At 47.4% G+C, this 17,740-nt stretch overlaps 2 protein-coding genes across 2 annotated transcripts in view; one reads left to right on the plus strand and one right to left on the minus strand.

Annotated features, from left to right (window-relative positions):
* Positions 1-8,640, plus strand: part of INPP5A (inositol polyphosphate-5-phosphatase A) — a 172,909-nt gene extending 164,269 nt beyond the window's left edge. The window contains exons 13-16 of the mRNA XM_039731380.1: positions 2,710-2,821; positions 7,001-7,069; positions 8,269-8,305; positions 8,455-8,640. Coding sequence (XP_039587314.1) covers positions 2,710-2,821; positions 7,001-7,069; positions 8,269-8,305; positions 8,455-8,504 — 268 coding nt within the window. The 3' untranslated portion in view covers positions 8,505-8,640. The remainder of the gene's footprint in view (positions 1-2,709; positions 2,822-7,000; positions 7,070-8,268; positions 8,306-8,454) is intronic.
* Positions 8,641-12,015: 3,375 nt separating this feature from the next.
* NKX6-2 (NK6 homeobox 2) lies at positions 12,016-14,813 on the minus strand. The gene is made up of 3 exons (XM_039731399.1): positions 13,975-14,813; positions 13,536-13,708; positions 12,016-12,811 (listed from the first exon to the last, which is right to left on the minus strand). The coding sequence occupies exons 1-3, from the start codon at positions 14,387-14,389 to the stop codon at positions 12,563-12,565; spliced, it is 837 nt and encodes a 278-aa protein (XP_039587333.1). The 5' UTR covers positions 14,390-14,813; the 3' UTR covers positions 12,016-12,562.
* Between the last annotated feature and the right edge of the window lie 2,927 nt (positions 14,814-17,740).

Genomic DNA, 17,740 nt, shown 5'->3' on the forward strand with positions numbered 1-17,740 from the left:
ACAAGCAAAAGCTTCAGAGTTCGCATGCAGATGGTTCTGGAAGCAGTCACACTATGTTCATGCCACTGTTCACTTAGCTATGGAACAGGATGATGGAAACAACTTCTGAGGCATATGGTATTTGAAAAATTTTGTTCTGGAATAGTATACATTCAGCAGCATGTTTCACAAAATCTTCTTCAGTGACAGTTATATTCCAGAAACCTCTAATAGAACTTTTATTTGCTAAAATCTATTTTAGATCAATAATAAATTAAAATAGCCCTACAACCCAAAAAGTCACCAGAAAAAAAAAGAATCCCTCCTGGGAATTTTGAGTCATATTTAGCTATGGCCACTATTAGAGCCCATCTATAAAAGAATTTTGCATATTGTAAAGTGTTTGTGACCCCTCTAGAGCATGAAGGAGAGCTTATAGTTCTCCCAGTTTTGGGGGCATGTATCTTGTTAGGATTTTTTATTATGTTAGTGTCAGCATTTCACTGAGATTAGGACTTCCACATGGCAGAGTGGATGGAGGGAGGGAGCTTTATTCATTGGAGTGCAGTGAGACAGAACACTCCTTGCTTTTTGCTTCCTTCGAAGGATTCTTTCTTATAAAAAGAAGAGTTTGCCTCGCTTTATTATATTAAATTATTGCCTGCAGGCCATTTTGTCTGGACAATTTTGTAGCATTTCTTTTCATCTCTGTCCCAGCCATTAGAAATCTGATTTGTCAAAGATACTTGTAAACTACAGTAACTTTTTGACTGGGTGATCAGTGCTAAGGACCTTGAAAAATTGGCAGTAGTTTTCACCCTGTGAAAACATTAAGATAAATAAAACAAATTGATAAATACCATTTAATAGAATATAGGCTCTAGGATTTAATGCTCTAACACATAGCAGTAACAGATCATTCCAGGTGTGGGACATCATATTTCAAAAGCCATGCAGTTAATGCTGTAAAAGGAAGGATTATATGAAATGTGATTGATTCTTATACCTTTATGTCATAAAAAGTAGCCTCAGTTATGTGGGGTTCTGGAATAAGTAAAGCAAGAGGTTATGAGAAAAAGTCAATCCTTAAGTTGCAGACAAAGAGCTTCTACTACCAATATAGTATTACATCATCAAAATATTTCACAGACACTCAGAAATAAGCTGTACTTCTGTATGTCAGTGAAGCAGCAAATTGAATTCTCATAATATGTTTTGAAAATGAGTCTTGTTAGGTTTGATGAGGTGGAAAACGTACTGAGATCACTGGTTTGTTCCAATACATTCAGTATGCTTTTCTTGGATGTTTGCCATGGCTAATCTTTTTAATGGCAGTGTAGCTTGTAAACCCATTTGGTAGAAAGCTATATGTCTCAGTTTCAAAGTATCACACCAAGCAGGATGGTAAATAAGTTTCTCTTCAAGCATGCAAACCCTTTTTTTACAATACTAGAAATTTTTTTTTAAGACACATATCAGAAAAACATCAGTATTTCCTTTATTAATTCAGTGAGGAGCAAAATAAAATGCAAATGTCTTTTCAAATATGCTCACACATACATATGTAGATGCTTGGGGGTTTTAAGAGTTTTATCAAGGGCAGACTTCAGTTAATTCAGGCCCAGTATTCAAAAAGTTGAGCCTGTTACAAACCCTTTGGATTTCTCCAAAACCCCTTTTTAGCTACTCCCACATGCCATTTCAGAAATGGTCTAAGAAAACAGTGGGCCTTACAGCGTGGTGAGCCATCATCAAATGCAAAGTTCTGTCTTAGTAAACTGATGAGAAGATTTGGATGAGACATGAAAAATTCTGAAGCCTCAACTTATTGAGGTTGAGCCAGAGGTTGCCCTTCAGGTTCTTCAGATTATCTCAGCCCATGGGCTTACACAAGTGTGTTACTTCTAGTTATATTCTGTAGATTAAAATAAACACTTTCTGTTGCCCTTTGAAGATAAGTTAGAATGCACTGGAGAGGTCATAGCATGTTTATGATGGCCCTAGAGTGTAACTACCATTTAATCTGCTTCTATTCGAGATGTCTTTACAAAATAATACACTTTTCCATAACACAATTTCATAGGTATGAGATCTTATGTTGTCAGCATCACTTTCTTTGGACCACATTCCTGATTCCTTGCTTGTGAAGAAACCTCCTGTGAAGCCTGTTGTCTTGTCCTGTCTTCCTTTCTGTCACCCTTACAGAATCCATATAGGAGAGGTTTGTGTATAGCTGCAGTGGTCCCAGCACTCTGAACTCTGTTTTCTGTTAAATTATTCATGGATAACTTCCCTTGAGAGAATCCTGTGAAGAAATCACATAAGATGAACTTTTTTCCCCCTAGGTTTCATTTTTCAAATTCTGTGTGTATATTTTCCATAGTCTCTTTTCTAATTTCAGTTTGTTGTTGAACTGATTTTTGTACTTTCACACAGATAAACATTTTGCTATCTTTAAACACTCTCACAAAAGCACAAGATAGGAGGTGAGAGTTTTGAAACTGCGTGTGTCTTAACTTCTTAACTGTACAGTAGAGCTGTAGATCTGAGAAGAGACATAGAAAAAAAAGCACATGAAAAGGGAGGAGGAAGAGGGAGGAGGAAAAAAAAGTGTCTGGAAGAGCTGCTTTTTAACAGGGACATTTTGTAAGTACTATGGCCCTTTGAGCCAGAGGTTTCAGGCTGCTTTGCCAAGAGTCATTGATGGTTGTGGATGGGATTTGTTTGCAGTTATCCCTACAGCGAGGACTCTAGCCAGGGAAGGCAGTACATGAACACGAGATGTCCAGCCTGGTGCGACAGAATCCTGATGTCCCACTCAGCCAAGGAGCTCATTCTGAAAGTAAGTACAGACCTGCAGCCCCCCGGTGCCTCCACACTGCATTATCTGCACCAAAGGCAGATATGGCTGGAAGACTCTGCCCTTGAGTTTGCCAAGTTGGAGACAGCACACCATGGTAGTAAATGGAGGGATATGCCTCCAGTGCTTTGACACAAGAAGGGGGATTTGTCCCCATAAACGTGCTGACAGTGACTAAAAGATGAGCTTTTACAAGCACTTCTTTTGGTATCTTAGCTGCCAGTGATGACTGACTGTCTTCTGTCCTATGCCTCTTCTGTGCAGGGATGCACAGCACTGGGAGACTGACTGCTTGCTTTAAAGAGAGTAACAGAAAATAAAAGAGCCCCATAAAAACCCTATAAAAAGTCTCCATTAGTCCCCCAGCCCAGTCCACCCTACAGTGACATAAGCAGCAACACTGCCCCTACCAAGGGTTCAGCAGGGATGCAGACAGGAGCAGATACAAGGACTGCTGGCTCAGGAGTCACACAATTGAGAGAAAAGCCTGTAACAGCAACAGCTGCAGGCACCTGAGTTATCAGAGTGGTAACAGATTTCCTAAGGTACTCCCAAGAATATGTCAAATCCCACATAGGCCAAATCTATCACTGTGCCCTGAATGAGGATAGTCTCCAGCAGGTAGGCTTTTAACTTTGGTACACCAACTAGGTGCCTAAATTTAGACATTCCATTAGAGCTTCAGAGATAAGCTTGTGCAACATTTTCAGAACATACAATTCCTCTTGGGATTTAGTGTTTATAGATAGGGTTAGGGTTAGTTGGTCATGTTCTGTCCAAGGTTAAATGATCTAAATATGGTTCAGGAGCCTTTCAGTTTTCTTGTCTGTCATTTGCTCTCTCCTTCTTTTTCCACTTTGCCCTCCTTCATTTCTTGGGAGCACTGGACTGGGTCAGCTGGTTACCTGTGCCAGCTTCCACTGTCCCTGTGTGTGTGCTCCTGGCACCCAGACCCCCGTCCTGCTGACGCTGGTTGCCAGCTGCTCTAGAGGTCCAGGACCAGATCAGGAAATGGGGATGTGATGGGAGATCTCTCCCACTTCTCTCTGTTCTGAGCTGGCCAGCTGGCAGTGGCCATGGGCGGCTGCATAAATGGATGTGCTGCAAGTGAGGTTGTTTTGGCTGACCAGACTGTATGACTCTAACAGAATTACTGAACCCAAAATTGCCAAAAGTCATGTGTTTGTCTGTGTGCTCCTGTATAATTAATGCAGTTTAGTGGGAGTGAATTACAGAAAATAATCTTCTAAGTAAATCAATGTTCTATTGCTTCTTGGCTTTTTTTTTCCCAGTTTAAATTAATTACACCCTTGAAACTTGCTCTCCTGAAGTTTATAACCTTCTTTTTCTCTCTCGTTGGGGTTATTTATCTCGTGATTAGACTGTTTGCTTTGCAGTATATAACTCACTGAAAGGCTGGGAACGTGTTTTCCACAGCTACTCGAATTTCAAGTCAATGCACTTCCTCACACATTTTAATGTATAAAAAGTGTCTGCATGACCTCATGAAATATCACCCAAAATTCTACACAATGCATGTACTGCAGTAGTCAGTAACAAAATGTGAAGCCTAAGGGCAATACAGGCTTTATAGTCAAATAGTAATGTCAAAATCAGTGTTACTTGTTTTTGTAACATAAAAATATCCTGTGAAAAAGTGAGACTTTACCCAAAATGTTACCTATAGTGCTTGGCGACCATGAAATTCCTAAAGAACAAAGGATTAAAACCATGAAAAGAGTGGCCAATGAGGGAAGATTTTTTTTTTAAAGCTATGAATAAGGAGATAGATGTGTACACAAAAGCTTGAAGAGTGTAAACAGTACAGAGGGAAAGGAATTCTTTCTGATTATCTAGAGGGCTATAACTTGGATATAATGGGAGAAAATTAAACAAGGGAAAACAAAGTTACAGCACTGAAGAAGTTTGTAACTGTGAGGTCAGTTATAATTTCCAGTCTCCGTGTAACAGAAACCCCATCAGCTGGATCCTTCAAAGCACACCTTTAAAAGTGCTCATAACTCTGTCTCTGGAGCTTTGCACTTGCAAATTATCGTCAGGCAGTCTGGGACATCTCCAGAATCTCGTATGCAAAGTGAAGGTGCTGCTGAGGCCAGACTGGTCTTTGACTCAATGAGTCTATAACCAACATAGGAGTTGTTTATCCAGCCCAAAGCCAAGCCAGCATTCTGGCCCATTAATCCTAATTAAAATAGTCATTAGAAAATAATGCCAAACTGATAGAGGAAAGGGCAAAATGACCATCCAGGTTTCTGTGGTTCTACGCAAGAAGCAGTGTTGGCATTGACTGAGAATTTACTCCACTGCAGAGACCTATACTTTAAAGCTTTAAAAGGAACTGTGAAAAAAGTAAAAACAAATTTTAATTAACTGATTACACTCTAACAAATCCTTAAAATAAAAATATATATGAACTTTTAAAGAATTTTTTCAGTCATAACTACCTATTGAATATTCCTATTCAGGTCATTATTTTGCTGTATTAATTTTTCTTATAGGCAATTAAAGTGTTTATTTTTCTGCCTAGGCAATTCTGTAATTTATTTCAAACAAAAATTGTAGTAAATCTGCATTTAACTCCTAGGTAGAGAAAGGATAGGGTGCACAAATTGCCACTGTACAGTGTGCTCAGCTACACAGTAGGCATTACAGATTGTACTGACATGGGGCTGTAAACAGCTTTCATGCAACATCATCTATCATGCCATGGTCGGTTACCTCACCATCATGTTATTTTATGCTTCCTGAGCCCTAAACCACCAAAGGTTGCCCACTGCTCGGGAGCTGCGCTGATGCCTGATCGCATGAAGTAATGAATGCTCAGCCAAGTGTATATTGTTTCTGCTTGTGCACTGCTGTAATTTGTTTATCTGTCTAAAGATTATGCAGTTGAAAATCCACAATTTTATGCTGCCTTTGTAAATTATCAAGTCGCTTTTGATGAATGTATCCCCACTTCCGATGCTGGTGGCATTATGATCTTGAAATATTGGAAAGTGCTCATGCATACAATGCAGAAGGTTATGTTTTTATATTTTTGGCAGACAACCATGCTGTAAAGTAAATCTGACCTTAAGCTTCCTTACTGCATTAAAGATAATTCAGTTTTAACTTTATAGTCCTAAATGCTACTGTTTATATAAAGTTATTGCCCAGTCAAACTTGACTGATTACAGATGAGAAAGTCTTGGCTGTTTCCTACAAAATAAATTAGTATCAGCAACTAGTTTAAAGCACATCTATGGTTGCATTAGAGACTGGAGAGTGTGCAGATTACAGATTTAATTAGCTTATAGAAATTGTTTAGCACAATAAGGAATCATTTTGTATGGCAATGTATTTGTATTTATTCCTGAAGTACTGTGCTAAAGAATCAGAATAGCTTCTCGAGATCACGTTTATTGCAAACAGCAGAAAGATGAGTACATTTTATTATTCATTAAGATAAAAATGCTAAAGTCAGTGTATAAGGGTAAAGTTCAACATGGAACAAAATGAAAGCAATTCATAATGGAGACCAGAGGAATGTCATCCGTCATTTGCCGCTTTTCTTAAAATCACTGAATGCTTTTTTTCAGATGAAGAAATTTATCTCAGAGAAATGGTTAAAGATTATACTCATAACCTGATAATAATTATTAATCTCTCTGAACATTTAAAATCCCCTATATGATGAAATCAAATGCTGTTATAAGGCAACATGGATTGCATTTAATTCAAAGAACATTTATCTCGCCTAATTCAATAAAAATTGTGTTGTTCTTAAAAAAGGACTGGCCAAATGTGCTTGCTGCATTTTGCAGCAGAAGCCTGGAATGCAACTACAACGAGTCACTCATTTCACTTAGTGCAGCGTTAGCCACGAATATTTCCCAAGGTCCCATCAGCAGGGAGGAGGCATAGAGATCTCGGGGTTTTTATGCAGGCAAACTGCACAAATTATTGCAAGCAGTACTGGACATAAAAGTTCATTTTATACATTCTTTCTATGGAGAAGCCAAACAATGATGTGTTACTATTCATTCACAAACTGGTTTCAGCTATTTGCACAATATTTCTAATGTTCCTTTCTGTGTGTGTAAGCTGGAGAATTCTTGGACTGACTAGTGTTTTGTTGTTTTCTGTTTTTTTTAAAACTAGTCAGAAAATGATGAGAAGATAGTAATATATGACCACATTGGGCCAAATGTCTGCATGGGGGATCACAAGGTAATTAAATTAAATATTTTAGTATTTTATCTTCTATTTTTTTTATTAGGAAGGAGAATGTATGCTCTAGGTTCTACTAATTGTAAGTCAGCTATATCTCTGCCCTATTTTTAAGTAATGCCTTGAAAATGTTTCAAAGTCGAATTCAATTGCAGTCTGTCTATCAGAATGGCTGCTTGTATGAAATCAAAGAGCAGGACAGGGGCTAGAATGAAAGCAGGATATGATCCAAGTGAAGAGGAGCAGCCATCTCTACACTTAAAACTCTTCTAGCAGAACACAAGTGATTTCATTGGGTTATCAACTATGCTTTTCAAAGCATAGCTTCAACTAGGTTGATGCATAGGTGCTTATTAGTAAAAGAATATATTGGCAGTTCCATGTTCATACAAGTGATAAAAATTACATAGAAAAGGATAAAGAATTATAAATAAATAAATTCAGTTGCTTAAATTAATAAAATACCTGAATTCTGTGGTCTTCTTTGCTGAAGATACCGGATGGAAACCTAAGTTAGAAATACAATAAAACAGAGTATTTGCTTTCTTTGAAAAAAGCCAGTTGAGGAGTAGGAGGTAACCTCTGAAAGCCTATCTAAAAACAGCACTGAGACTCTTGAATGATAATTCAGAGAGGGATAGTAGGTGATTGTATGTGTGGATACATGTGTACATGCAAATCTGAACTCACAAATGCATATCCCTATTTAATTCCATGGTCAGAGTTCTTGTGAGACAGAGAATTGTTTTCTAAGGAAAAATGCACTTAGGGCATTTGGTCCAGAATCATCCAAGGTTTTAAAATAGAGCAACTTACTAACTTATCCAGTAAACAAAAAGCTCTGGGTCAGCCAGTTCAGAAACAGCAGTTTTTGTTTCCTTCATCACCAAAATGGTACAGCACTGTTACAAAAGGGAGATGTGTATGGGACCTCAACCTCTTCCCACAGAAATCTGTGGAAAATTTTCTTTAGGTTTCAGTGGGAGCAGAAATCTGTGAGGAGATGATGTTGTTCCCTTATGCATTTTGTAATTAGATTGATTCAAAAACTTGTTGCAACATTTTGTTTCCAGTCATAGAGAATTTTTTGTTGTATTTACTACTGACTGTAAAGAAAAAAAAAAGAAAAAAAAGAAAAAAAAAGAAAAAACACGTATGTTTCAAACATGTAACTTCTATTTTTCCCTAACTTGCTGCAGCCTGTGTTCCTGTCCTTTCGAATAGCTGCTGGGGCAGGTAAACCTATTGCAAATGTGCACAAGTGTTGTGTCGTGCAGTGATGTGGTGGTAAATATCATCTTTTTTCTTTACGTTTCTATTACATTTTCTACATCATTTCCCCTGTGTTTATCTTTCTTTTTAAAAAAATGCCAATTCTGCAACAGGAAAAAGATGCCTACGAAGTGAGAAGATTTTCCGTGAAACCACACTGTAGCCAGGAGGGAAGGCAGCACACTGAAATCTGTAATCCTAACAGCTGTATTGATAAATCCAGTCCTGAGTGCCACATTTTTAGACTGCTGATCGTACACTATGCTTCAGCATCTGGACTCTGTTCGAGAGACGCCTCACATACCTCACTGTCTTGTATGTTCATGTGACATCAAGTAGAAATGTGGAATTATTTTTTATATATATGTCACAGTTCTGTTGCCAAAACTCTAAATAGACAGCAGAGATATTCTGTATTCTAGATTTCACAACTTTCAACTTTTATTAAGTGTTTGTCAATGTGGAAAAGCTATTTCAGCATATTATAAAGTTTGAAAGGTATCATACCCATTATATATCTTTACCACTTTGGGATTTTGTACATTGGATTGTATAGATAGAAATATTGATGGTTTTAAATGGTATTTTCTTTTTTGACCAAGGCTTATGGTTTGTGTTTTAGTTTTAGTATTTTGGTTTTTCATTTTTTAATTTTTTTTCTCATTTTATTTACTATACTGCCATGTTACATGGTTTTGAATCACACAGCAGCTGCTTTCTATACATACATATATATGTGTGTGTATATATATGTATGTATGTGTATATATACACAGATATATAAATAATTTATAAACCTGACCAAAACTTATGCTAAATATACTTTCCAATATGAATGCTTGAGAGTGCCATATCAGCAGTAAGTATTGGAGTCTTAGCAGGTTTAGTTAAATGTACATCAACAACCAACATTTATATAAAAAATAATATATAGCAGTGCCATCCTGGATACAGATATATAGCATACTATATAGCACATATATTAGCAGTTTCACTTTGTTACTCCTATAATCTCTTCTTTCTATGTAATATTAAGGATTGAATGTGAAGTTCTTAGCTAGGTTTGGGTGTAACTTTCCAGAATTTTGTAAACTGTTTTTGTCCGTCTTTTGTTACTGTTTTATGGTGCCATATTCTATATTGAAACAATAACAACATGGGAGAAGAAAATAATTGTCTGCTTCAAGTAGCAACTGTATTGGACACAGACTGTATTTATACAGTATTAAAGAAAAAATAAGAAAAAAAAGAAAAAAACAAAACAAAATACCAACCATCAACCCAACTGTAAATTTTCCTGGTTAGTAGCTCAGTGCAGCCTACAATATAGTCTTGTTACAGACATTTTCCTCCCACCACTAAATACAACATTAAAAGGTGATTAGGGAGTCTGTTGATGAAACACAAATGTATGTTTTATTGATTTAATTTAGAACACTACAGAGTTCATGGACTGCGCGATGGCATTAGATTGATGCTTGATTTTGGTATAAATCACTACCATTGGAAATGATTTGATGTCCGCTTGCAGAGTTTTCTCAACAGTACAGCCCAGTTTATAGCAAGTATTGTTGCCCAAAGGGTGTCTGCAGCTCTGTATTGTTACTGTGCCATGTTGCATTATAACCACACAGTAATTCTATTTAAGCGAACTCAACTCATGATAACTGAAGGCCTTTAGAAATGAGTACTCTGGTTCTCAAGCAATAAAACTAATCATGGTGAACATAGCTGTGTCTGCCCCTTTAATTTGGTGATTACAGGGAAATTACTAAATTGTCACATTTCTTATTGAGATACCTTTTGAATCTTTGAATTGCCAACTAACAAGGGTATTTTTCACATGAAAACTTCTCCGATAGGATGCAGTTCTGGTGTTAATCAAAACACAATACAAACCGAGTAAAAGGCACTGAGGAGCTGGTACAGGAGCCCTGATGAGAGGAAGGTGATGCAGCTTTACGAGCCATCACAAGGTACTAGTCCTCAGCAGGTCAGTAACTGTGCCACCGTAAACTCCTTCGTGATTATCCCGAGTTTCCAAAGAAACCTCGCCAGCCTTTTCCAGCAGGGACCGGAGCACCGTGTGCAGATGAACTCGCTGTAGCCTCCAACCTCGGGCCGTCCAGGGCCCGAACCTGCTGGGGGTGCACCGGTTACCTGCCGGGGTGAGCTACTGAGAATGCCCCGAACTGAGCCCTCAGAAATTAATGAAACGCAGCTTTTGCATTTTGACAGCCCCGGAGGCGCGGGGTGAGCCGGGCCGGTGCCAGCGGACACCCCGCCGCAGCCCCGGGACAGCCGAGGAGCGACGGGCTGGCCCAGGATGGGGACGGCTCCTGGCAGCTCGCCCCCTGCCCGGGGCCGTCTCCGGGCTGTCAGTCCTGCGGTGCCTCGGAGCCCCCTCCTCCCATGACGGAGAAGCCCCCTCGGAGCTCATTTCGTTTAAGAGCTTTGGGAAGAGGCAGGTGGGAATGACTAGCCTCGAGCGCAGGTGCTTTTATCCAGCCGCTTCCCCGCAGGAGCCCGAACCACCGGCCGGTCTCAGCGTGCTCACAGCCCGGCGCAGACTAGACCCTAAACTCGGTTTATTCCCTCTGTAACCGCGGCATAACTGGGCGCGGCCCCGTTCAGTGAGACGGGACCTGCCGGGGCTCCCCGCCGTCGCCGGGACGCGGAGCTGCTCCGGCAGGAGCGAAGGGGAATCAGTCACAGTGAGCGGGGACAGCGGGACCCGAGGGGGGCTCCAGGGGGAGAGGTGCGGGCCCCGTCCCGCAGCAGAACCGCGCCGACGCGGGCCCGTGCCGTGCCGCGGTGGGTGCGGGCGCCGTGCGGCCTCGGCACCGGGAGAGGGGCGAGCAGGGGAGGCCCGGGCGGGCCCTCCGCGGTGCGGGGAGCCAGGAGCGCCCGCCGGGCCCAGCGCTGCGGAAGGCGGCTGCGGAACCGCGGCCCCGCGGCGCTCGGGCCCGCGCCGGACGCTGGCTGCTAGGCTGCGGTGCAGCCGCTCCCTGCGTTTGCTCGGGCTGCGAAGCCATGGCTGAGACACGGGGAAAAGAGACGTTCTCATTCCTTAAAAAAAAAAAAAAGAAATAAACAAAAGCAGAAAAAAAAGGCATCTTAACAACGCGGGCGGCTCACACGCACCCGAACTCGTGTATGCCGAGGGGGGAACTGTGGAGGCTCGGGCGGCTGGGAGCGCTTTGGCGGCCGCGGAACCACGCGGAGCCGGTTCGGGCGCGGGTGCGGCTGCAGGTGTGGGGCCGAAACACGGCCCGGGAGGGTGGTGGAGCTCGCAGGCCGACGCGGCGGATCTCAACAACTTCGGCCCCGGGTTTTTGCAGCGGCTAGAACTCGGGCAGCGCAATGGGCTGTGTCCCGGCCCCATCTCCCCTCTCCCTGTCGGTCCCTATCACCTTCCCGAAGCCGACGAAACGCTGCAGGGGCAGTTCGGGCTGCACATTCAGCCCCGGGTGTCTCTCCTCTCCAGGGTGACGGGCAGTCCCACAGCGCGGGCCCGGCCGTGCCAAGGGGGCCGGGGCTCTCCCGGCTCAGCCCGCCGGCCCCCGGACGCAGCGGCTCCTTTTCCCTTGAGGAGCAGCATCGGGCACCCTGCAGAAGCTCTGGTATCCCCAGCCTCTGGCACAGAAACGCGGGAAGAAACTCACTAAAGGAGGTTGTTAAATAATTTATTGATTTATACAAAGTCTTTCCAACACGTGTGGAGCCATTCTAATGTAAAATCAAGTGTCCATTTTCCTCTCGTGCTTTTTTGGGGCATTGGTTTGGTTTTTTGGTATTATTAAGCATAAAATCCAGAGGCAGGAGAAATGAAACTGCCAAAACACTGAGGGACAAAGTGAAAGAAAACTGCCGTTTTTACACTAGAAATATACATCACAAAATCTGAAATTTACTATATACAAAGTGGCTGAGCTCGGACTTGGGACCCATAGAAAACGTAACAAAACCTGATTGTTAGGAGCAGCAAATTAACAGGAAGGCTAAAGGAAAGAGCGGGAAACCTTACAGGGACACAAAACCCAAAAAGTTGAAAAATTTTCTCTGAAATTTACATCGATGAGAAAGAAAATAAATTCATAACTTATTCTGTAAAAAATATATACATTTCACATACATCTTAGGCTGTACACACACCACTTCAAACACCCAGTTACACTCACCCCTGCCGCGCTGCCCGGTGCGGCCGTCGGCCCCGCACCCTCACAGCGTATCCGAGCTGGTGCTGCAGGGGCTCACGAGGGACAGGTTCGTGGATTTGTGCTTTTTCAATAGCCTCGTGATTTTTTCATCGTCTGAGTTGGGGTCCAGGGGCTTGTTGTATTCGTCATCGTCCTCATTGTCCGAGCTCTCCTTCAGCTTCTCCGTCTCCGAGTCGTGTTTCTTCTTTGCCGAGGCCATTTCTGCCGCGTGTCTCTTCCGCCACTTGGTCCGTCTGTTCTGGAACCAAACCTGGGCACCGGCACCGGGCACAGATCAGCCACGGCCTCGGCCCCGCCGCCGCGTCCGCCCCCGCCGACCCCGTCCCATCGGCAGCGCGGGGCTGCGGGCACTCGGAGCAGAGCCTGCACCAGGCAGAGCCCCGGACAGCTCCTGGGAAGGGGGCTCCCTGCCCAGCTCTGCGGGGCTGCACAACGCTTAAATCAGCAGCTTCCCGGAACAGTCGTTTGTTGAAAACAGAATAAAATAGCCAGGAAAAAAAGTATTTTTGGCTTTTGTATGTATTTTTGGCGGTGCACCCCAGCATTCAGATGCACCTACAGGCTTTGCGAAAAAATTTGCGGGGTTACACAAGGTAAAGTTGTACCAGTGGACACGATTCCTCATGGAAAAGTGTCCCTTAAAAAAAAATTATCTGCGGGGGGCTTTTTGTCGTTGTTGTGATGGGGGTTTATATTAAATATAATATGTCTATTTATTTTAAATCATTTGCAGCGCAGAGAGCTCTAAGCACAAAATAGGTAGAAATTACCCTCAAATCTATCCAAAAGTGAAATGTAACTTAAATTCTAGCTGACTCCCCCCCACCCCGCAAGAAAAAACAAACAAACAAACAACAACAACCAATAAAAAAAAAAACGGCATAACTGCGCAGTGTTCGTGGCTGCTAGTAATTACCGACACGGCAGAAAGCAGCCGCGGCCGGGAGCGGCGGGAGCCCGCAGGACGGACCTACCTTCACCTGGCTCTCAGTCATCCCCAGGGAGTAGGCGAGCCGGGCGCGCTCCGGTCCTGCCAAGTATTTCGTCTGTTCGAAGGTTTTCTCTAAAGCGAATATCTGCTGCCCAGAGAAAGTAGGTCGAGAGTGTTTCTTCTTGCCGTCCTTGTCCAAAACCATCCCCGTCTGAGCTGGAAGCGGAGAAAGAGCTGCGTCAGAGATGAACTCTGCACTGCCCCCGGCCCGTAGCCGGGCCCCGCCAGGCCATGCGGAGTCGCCTCGGGTGTCCGCCGGCTCTAAAGCAAGGCTCGTTTCGGGACAGACCCGGGGCCGTGAAGACCGAGTGACCCGCACCGTGCCTTCCTGCCGCCCGCCCCGTCCGCCGGCTTGGGGCCGCCCCGGCTCTGGATCCCAGGCCGCCTGCTCCCCGCGCCCTGCCAGAACCGGCCGCACTTACCGGGACAGGCGAGCCGAGGATCTCTCCAGGGAGAGCCTTGCACCACTCCCGGCCAGAAAATGGGCGGCCGTCCCGGCAGCTCCGCCAGAGGCTTCGGGTAGCGGGAGACGGCAGCGGGGCTGAAGTACATCCCGGCTGAGGCTGCCAGCCCGTTGATGCGGGGCAGCCCGCCCAGAAGGTTGCTGGCACTGCCCACGGGCCGCCCCAGGATGTCGCTTATTCCGTGCGGTGTCCCCAAGGGGAGCTGCGTGTTGAGTCCGCCCAGGGCCGGTGCCTTGAAACCGGAGGGGTTCTGCAGGGCATAGGGGAACAGGGAGGTCTTCATCTCGGCCATGTTGTGCAGCGCGGCTAGCGGCGCACTGCTAAGGACGAATGCGCTCTGGCGATTAGCATCCATCTGTCCCACCGCTAACATCTGCGGGCATCAGCGAGCGTGGGTCCTTCCCAACCGCGCCGCGGCCGCTCCGCTGGGGACCCTCGCCGGGACCGCGGCCGCGGGCGGGATGGGCTCCTCGCCGCTCTCAAGACCGCAACGACAAGTGCCGAAGTTTGCTGGGAACAGGAAAATCCCGGCGCTTGCCCGCCCGCTCCCGCGGCGTGCACCTCCGAAGTCTGAGCTGAAGAGCAGCAAAAGCCGAGCCGGCAGCGCGGCGAAACAACAGACTGGAGTCCCGGGAGAAAGAGCCCCCACCGGCGGCGCGTCCCGGCGGACTACGGGCAAGGCGCTCCACGCGTGATCCGGCGGGAAGGGGATGCGGGACCTGCAGCTCCGCGCCTCGCCCCGGCCGCGTGTCCGGCGGCCGCGGGGACGCTCCGCGCCGCGCCCCGCGCGCAGATAACCGCGCGGGCACCTGCGCGCCCCGCCTCCGCCGGCCAGCCCGCCCGCCCGGCCCGCCCCACAGGCCCTCTGTTCCCGCCGGCAGCCAGCAGCTACACCTGGAGGCGGCGGTGCCCCCCCTCCATTCGCCGCGTCGGGCCCCTCCCGCCGGGCGGGGACCCCGAGCGGAGACCGCCAGCGCCTCATGGAAGAGCCGGGCAATGGCCGCGCGGCCCCGGCGGCTGCGCTGCCCCGGAGCACTGAGCGATAATGCCCGCCCCATCGCTGTTCTGTCGGCGCCGTCTTCAGCTGCTCAGCGACCGTTCCCTCGCGTTACAGCCCAACGTTTTTAAAGCTGTTGTAAAAAATTATTTTACGCCCTGTGAATAACTGTTTAGTTCAACTTTGTTGTCTATTCTGAAACCCACTGGCGTCGCAAAGGCAGGCTTGCTTCCTTCCTCCCTCCCTCCCGACCCGACATAGGGGTAGAGCCCCTGGTCTTAAAGAGAGAAAAAGTGCTGTTGCATCACCGCGGCACCAAGCTCGTTCAAAGAAATAAAATAACCAGAGATATTCCTAATCGAAAGCATAATTCACTGTCAAAAAAGAATAATTCGGATTTGAGGCTTATACAGAAAATAATGCAGGAAACTGGGTTTATAGCATATTTTCCGCCTTGCAACTGCTTTCTCTTACGGGTTTGATACATTGTTATCCAAGGAAAACATTAACCACAATAAGCGGGGAGCTAAATATTTTCAAAGTGTTTGTAAAGTAAACACGAATCGACTTGATCATATCAGAACAATTACTAAAAGCGTGGTTCTTTGGATGTGGTCATATCTGTCGTCAGAATCGTTTGCAGGTGAACAGGGTTTCGTTTAACCTGTAACAAGACCGTAATGTCAATGTAGGTGAACTCTGAGAAGTAATTATTCGGGCTTGTCCATGGTCTTTGTTTTCAATGGCTGGAGTTACGGATGTAACAGTCCGTGAGTCTCGTTTTGCGCATCCCTGTAAAACGCTTAACGTACAAACGTGAGATTAAAAACGACGCTGCGCTAAAGAAGGTTTAATAAACGACTTCGTTGCTTTTCCCTCTGTCTGTTGCAAACATCAGCAGCGGAGGGAACAGTCACGGTGTACCGGGCTTTGTGAGGAGAGCCTCATCAGCTCTGTGCAGGCTCGTTTCCGCGACGCCTGCGTGCGTTGGGAAGGGGCTGGCAATGCCACCTGCTCCCTCCGCCTCCGGCGCGGCCCCGGCTCACGGCGGCGTTGAAAGCTGCTGCAGGTGGCCGCAGTCGGGGCTGATCGGCGCTTCCGGAGAGTCGTGGCTTCAGCCGGGGATCGGCGACCACCCGTGCCGGGCAGGCAGGTGCCAGCGCGCAGCCAGCCCGTGCCTCTCCGGGGCGCAGACCGCCGGGTTTTCCGCGTCCCGCCGGTCTGCCTGCCCCAGCGCGGTGCTGGGGCCAGCAGCGCCTCTGCCCGCCGAGTCCGAACATCTTGCGACTCTGAATACCGACCCCGCGGCGCTGAGCGGCTCGGCTCGGCTAACGAGAGGGACACCTCCCGCCGCGCCCGGCCGAGCGCTGGGCGCTGATCCAGACACAGGCGGCCGGCAGCCGCTCACCGAGGAGCGGCCCCGCCGAGACGCCGCTTTCCTGCGCGGGACCGATGGAACGAGGTAAGCGAGCGGCCTCCGCCATCCACGCTGCGGCGGGGCGAGACCGACCCCCGCCCGCTCTTGGCGGGTACGCTCGCCGCTGGGCTGCCGTGCCGCCGGTAGCGGTAGCAGAGGGCCGTGGCGGAGCGCAGCGTCCTCCCGAGCGCCTGCCGCCTGCTTGCCCGGGACATCCCAGAGTGTCCGTGTCCGTGTGGGTGTCCTGCCGCCGGCCCCGTCCCGCGCGGCTTCCGCCGCAGCCAGGACCGCGCAAAACTCAAGGTGCATCGCCCCCGGCGCCCCTGGACCGCGGTGGCCCTGGCCCTGCGGGGGGCTGCTACCTCGGGACCCTCGCCCATCGCCGTACGGGTCCCGGGGCAGAGCCAAAGCCTCCCGCGCCATCTAAAGCCGCCCTCGGAGTCTGGTTGGCAGTTTGTATGTTGTCAGTGACACTTGTTCCACGTTAGTGGTGCGTTTGTCCATTTCACTGACTTTCCTGAAATCTCATACCCTCGTTTTTCCACGTGGAAATATGTGGGGTTTATTTCTGTAGAGCCCGTGGAGTGATAAATCTACTTTTGCGTCTGTTCTTCCGATGAGGTGTGGCACCGAAAGAGGAGACCACGGGCAGGCATCCCCGGGTGTCTCCGGCTCCCCACCCGCGGGCTGCTCGCGAATCCTCTTTCCGCCCCGCCGCTCCCTCTCCCCGATGCTGTTGGGTCCCAGGCGCTGCCAGGCTTCTCCGGGGCCAAGGACTCCCCTAGCCTTCAGCAAACCCCGTTCCGGGTGCAAAGCTCGGAATCGTCGCAGTGGTCGGGCAGTTCTCGGGTCTCGAGACTGCACCGGCTGCTACGCGCGCCCTGCCCCGGCCCGGGCCCCGGACATGTGACTGCTCGCCCCCGGCCCGGCGGAGCGCCCGCAATCGCGCCCGGCAGCCTCTCGGAGGGGTGGTCTCGGTTAAATCAGTCGGGGATACCGTTCCGAAGAGTCAGCGGCTCATCGGCTGCCAGAACGCTCGCAGTCTCCGGTGCTTCCTGTGGCCGAGCAGAAGTTACTGATGGAGGGCTTACCCGAGCAGATATAAACCAGCTCGAGGCATTTGTGACGGCCGGTGCGGGCGCGTTCCCGGGTTAGTCCGGCAGCGCTGCAGCCCTTCCCGTCGGGGGGACACGCCACCGGCACTGCTCGTGTCGCTGCTTTCGGAACGTTCATTTGGGCGGAGGAGAACACGGCCGGGCCGCGGGCAGCGCGATCACCGGTCCGGGCCCCGCGCCCGGCCCGGCTCGGCC

This window comes from Passer montanus, unplaced genomic scaffold (assembly GCF_014805655.1).
Source record: "Passer montanus isolate IOZ18808 unplaced genomic scaffold, ASM1480565v1 scaffold77, whole genome shotgun sequence".
In the NCBI taxonomy this organism is placed as follows: Eukaryota; Metazoa; Chordata; class Aves; order Passeriformes; family Passeridae; genus Passer; species Passer montanus.

Bases quoted from the DNA above. Each gene is read 5' to 3' on its own strand.
- NKX6-2 (XM_039731399.1), bottom strand. From the start codon at position 14,389: ATGTTAGCGGTGGGACAGATGGATGCTAATCGCCAGAGCGCATTCGTC. The intron at 13,709-13,974 runs GTAAGTGCGGCC...CTCCGCTTCCAG, and splicing joins TCCTCGGCTCGCCTGTCCCG to CTCAGACGGGGATGGTTTTG. The intron at 12,812-13,535 runs GTAGGTCCGTCC...GCCGGTGCCCAG, and splicing joins TGACTGAGAGCCAGGTGAAG to GTTTGGTTCCAGAACAGACG.